Source organism: Cannabis sativa, chromosome 1 (genome assembly GCF_029168945.1).
Source record: "Cannabis sativa cultivar Pink pepper isolate KNU-18-1 chromosome 1, ASM2916894v1, whole genome shotgun sequence".
NCBI lineage: Eukaryota > Viridiplantae > Streptophyta > Magnoliopsida > Rosales > Cannabaceae > Cannabis > Cannabis sativa.
In genome coordinates, this window is record NC_083601.1 from 3,975,644 (window position 1) to 3,980,007 (window position 4,364).

The 4,364-nt window shown below is 38.1% G+C and overlaps 1 protein-coding gene across 1 annotated transcript; it reads right to left on the reverse strand.

The window, feature by feature from the left end:
• Positions 1–2,907: 2,907 nt before the first annotated feature.
• On the reverse strand, positions 2,908–3,630 carry LOC133037316 (uncharacterized). Its single transcript, XM_061114464.1, has one exon. The coding sequence runs from the start codon at positions 3,628–3,630 to the stop codon at positions 2,908–2,910; it is 723 nt and encodes a 240-aa protein (XP_060970447.1).
• Between the last annotated feature and the right edge of the window lie 734 nt (positions 3,631–4,364).

The window sequence follows — 4,364 nt, forward strand, 5'->3', positions numbered from 1 at the left end:
AGAACCCCAACGACCGTCAGCTTCCTCCAATCCAAGAACCCCAGCAGCCGTCACTTTCCTCCAATCCGAGAACCCAACACCCCGACTGTAACGTCCCCGCTTCAAGCCTCCATTGGGCCCTTACACCCACGGAATGATCGACTCTTATACACGAGTACGTCACTCTGGCTGCTTTCTGGACTAATGACTGAGCCTACAGACCAACACGAGTGTTTCCAGCGTGCTTTGTCCTCACTCGCACGCTTCCTGGGAAAACTTCCCAGGAGGTCACCCATCCTGAAATTGCTCCAGGCGAAGCATGCTTAATTGTGGAGTTCTTTCGAGATGGGCTACCGAAAAGCAAGATGCACCTTGTTGACATAGGTAGTACCAATCAATCCATCTAAGCCCTCTTCAACTGTGTAGTCCCATACCTACACAGTCTCAGAATCATCCCACTTGACCTTCCCCAGGCGGTGTGGGATTGCACAGCTTACCTGGTGTTTTCCCTTACGGATCACGGGACTACTGATTGTCACAATCACCCCCCCCTTACGGGGTTCGACGTCCTCGTCAACCACACTTCTGGCTGGGTCAAGGCTTTGATACCATTTGTAACGTCCCCGCTTCAAGCCTCCATTGGGCCCTTACACCCACGGAATGAACGACTCTTATACACGAGTACGTCACTCTGGTTGCTTTCTAGACTAATGACTGACCCTACAGACCAACACGAGTGTTTCCAGCATGCTTTGTCCTCACTCGCACGCTTCCTGGGAAAACTTCTCAGGAGGTCACCCATCCTAAAATTGCTCCAGGCCAAGCACGCTTAACTGTGGAGTTCTTTCGAGATGGGCTACTGAAAAGCAAGATGCACCTTGTTGACATAGGTAGTACCAATCAATCCATCTAAGCCCTCTTCAACTGTGTAGTCCCATACCTGCACAGTCTCAAAATCATCCCACTTGACCTTCCCCAGGCGGTGTGGGATTGCACAGCTTACCCGTTGTTTCCCCTTACGGATCACGGGACTACTGATTGTCACACCGACCCTCTTTCTTGGTCGTCTCTCCCTCTCTCTATTTTTGCGCACTGAAGGTCCCCTCTCCAGTGACGCCCAACACCCTATCTCTCTCTCTCTCTCTCTCTCTCTCTCTCTCTCTCTCTCTCTCTCTCTCTCATTTTTGCTCGAATGGTCCTCGTTGATGGTCTTCTCCATTGCATCTTTATTTATTTCTCTCTGTTGATGTGTGTGTGCAAGTAGACGGAAAGGGCTATGTTCGATGAGGCTTTTTGTTTGATCGAGTTTTGGGTTTGTGGTTGATCTAGGTTGTTCTTCATTCTGTGTGTGATTTTGTTTACTGTAATTGATTTTTTTTTCAAAAATGTATGTTGCAAATGAGCCTTGTGTGACGGTAAATGATATTCTTTTTCAGAAATGTATGATGTATGATGTACTGAGTTAGAGTTGTATTAATTTTGAGAAATTATTGATATAATTAGTATTGATTTTGTTTGCGTTGGGTTTAAATTGTGCATTTCAATTCTGTATATGAAAAAGATTATTATTGGTAAAAAAAAATTATTCATTTGTAAACTTTGAGTTTTAGCATGATTAGTAGAAAATATTGATTATTAAAAAAAATAATTAATATATTATTTTAAACTTTTAAAATTAAAAAAATAAAAAATATATACATTGATACAGTAACGCCTATTTTAAGTTACTACATATATGAAATAAAAAATAATATAATGATACACATTTTCAGTTACTATATATATGAAATAAAAAAATAAATAAAAAAAAGATATACTGATACACATTTTGCAACTCTAAAAAATATATTTCTTGACACTTATATTGGTGCCCCGCTTTGAAGGGTTACTAAAACACTTTAGACACTCTCAAACCGGGTCACTAAAAAGTATTTTTGTAGTAATATAGTATAGTTTAAGGGGTAAAAATGTTATTTAAAATTTTTAAGAAGTAATAGAATTTGTTCCTCCAACTATAATTTTTTTAGAATTTTGCTCTTCAAACTTTTATTATTATAAACATTGAAAATTTCCATAGTAAGTATTCTTATTTTTGTTTTGTCCTTGTAATATAGTGATATTTTCTTAATTATTGATAAAGATGACTTTTGAAAGTACAAGATAATTATTGTTTAACTCAACACATTAAATTAAATATCTTGATGCTAAATTTTTTTTACAAGTATAAGAATGTCACCAAACCCAATAAAATCACAATAATGTATCTCCAAAATTTTAATTACTGATAACGGGAATATAAAAAGAGATTTTTCTTGTATTTTTTATCTTAATTTATTTAATTTTATTGGAAGGTTTTATATATAGAAATTTTATTAGAAAGTTATTACTTACATCTTTTACTTATATTTTTATTGATATTTTGATAGAATTTATTTATTTATTTTTTTTGAATGAAAATAATCTTTATTAGACAGAAACATCCACTAATACAGAGGCCTGAAGAGCAAGGGGAATACCACTCTCAGTAAAGAGACGACCTGACCAATAACAAGCACCACGTGCCTTACAGTGCGTGACTTTGTTAGCAGACCGTTTAATATGACCAATAGAAACATTACTTAAAGAAGATAAAATAAATTGACAATCTTTAACAAATAAACCAAAAATAGAAGGCATAGATACCGAACTAAGAATAGCTTGAACAACTAAATTGCAGTCCGTCTCTAAAATGACATTTGACTTGTTATTCCTCTTTATCCAACTAAGTGCTTCTTTGACACTTAGAATTTCTACAATTTCGGGTCAGCAACTGACAGAAGAAATAGTTGAAAACGCCTCAATTACTCGACCATCACAGTGGCGTGCTACAAAACCCGTACCTATCTCATTTGTGTCTTCAAAAACCGCCCCATCCACATTAATTTTTAACTATCCAGCAGCCGTTTTGGACCAGTATTCTCTTATGTTAGTGCGATTGGGAACCAGGGAAACTGAGCCCAGCCGCTTAGACTGAGCACACGTCCATTGTCGAAGAGTGGTACGAGCCAGCCAAACAACATCAGCAGCACTACAGCTTCTACCATTCCAAAGCATATCATTCTGAGCCTTCCAAATTGCCCAACCAACCATGACAACTTCTTCCACCAACCCCATATTGCCTACTGCCAACACTTCCATAAACCAGTCAAAAAAATTGTTTTCTGCTGAATGGCCAACACCTAGCGCAGATCGGAGCCAACATGAATGAGCAAAGGAGCATTGAACCAAAACATGGAAAATTGACTCGTCCCCATAGCTGCACAACACACAATGTAAATCCACTAGAACATGTTTACTATAAAGTTGAGTACGTGTAGGCAAACAACCCGAAAGAGCTTTCCAAACAAAATGTAAAACCTTAGGAGGGGCTTTAATCTTCCACAACATCTTCCAAACATCATCCTCCATAGAGGAGCTCCAACTACCATTGACCGACTGTAGGTGATTATAGGAACTTTTGACAGTGAAAAAACCAGTTGGATCCTTGTTCCAAAACCAATTATCACTTGCAAGATTAACACTCAAAGGCACCTGTTTGATGAGCTCAACATCACGGGAATCAAACAAGTCCTCAATAAGCTCCAAGTCCCATTGTCTACTACCTGGCTTCATGAGTTGAGACACTTTACAATTGGTCAGTGCCGGATGATTAGAAACCACACACGTGTTAGCCTCAGACAAAAGCCTATTGGAAATTATTTTACCAGGATCTTAGATCTACTCACAAGTATGTTGATTTAACAACCTAAATATGAACTTCTAAAACGATAAATAAAACACATAAAAAGTTAAGAAACCTTACAGTGATGGCAGTGGAATAATGTGTCTTCTTCCACTCAGATCTATAACCCTTGATTCCTGTCTGTCGCAGAGTATAATCAAGATCTGAGCCCGAATGTCCTTCAGATGGATGTGATCCTTCACAGTCTTCCAATCTATGATTGAGGTACTGTTTGCTGTGTGTGGGCACTTCTCTCTCACAAAGGATTTCGAAAATTCTCTCTCTTTTCTCTCTTGATTTCGTGTATGAATAATGCATGCAAAGGGAAGAGAGGAGGGCTGCTATATATAGGGAAAAGGAAAGCTCAACTTTCCAAAATAAACAGTTTCCTCTTTTACTGAGTAATTGATTAACTGCCTTATTTGGTGTGATCCACCACTTTCCTATTACAAATAGCTGCTAGGTTTAGGTTAGCAATTACTTGGTAATTAAAAAATTGAAAATAATAATTGGGAAACACACAATAGTGGCCAGCCATAGGGTGTGACTTGGGCCTCACTTGGGTTTTGCAGTTTCCACAATTTTATTTCTATTTCTCCAAAATTGCCATTTTTCCAATTCTAAC

What these genes read in the sequence shown, in the direction of transcription:
- LOC133037316 (XM_061114464.1), bottom strand. Translation starts at nt 3,630, where the DNA reads ATGAAGCCAGGTAGTAGACAATGGGACTTGGAGCTTATTGAGGACTTG.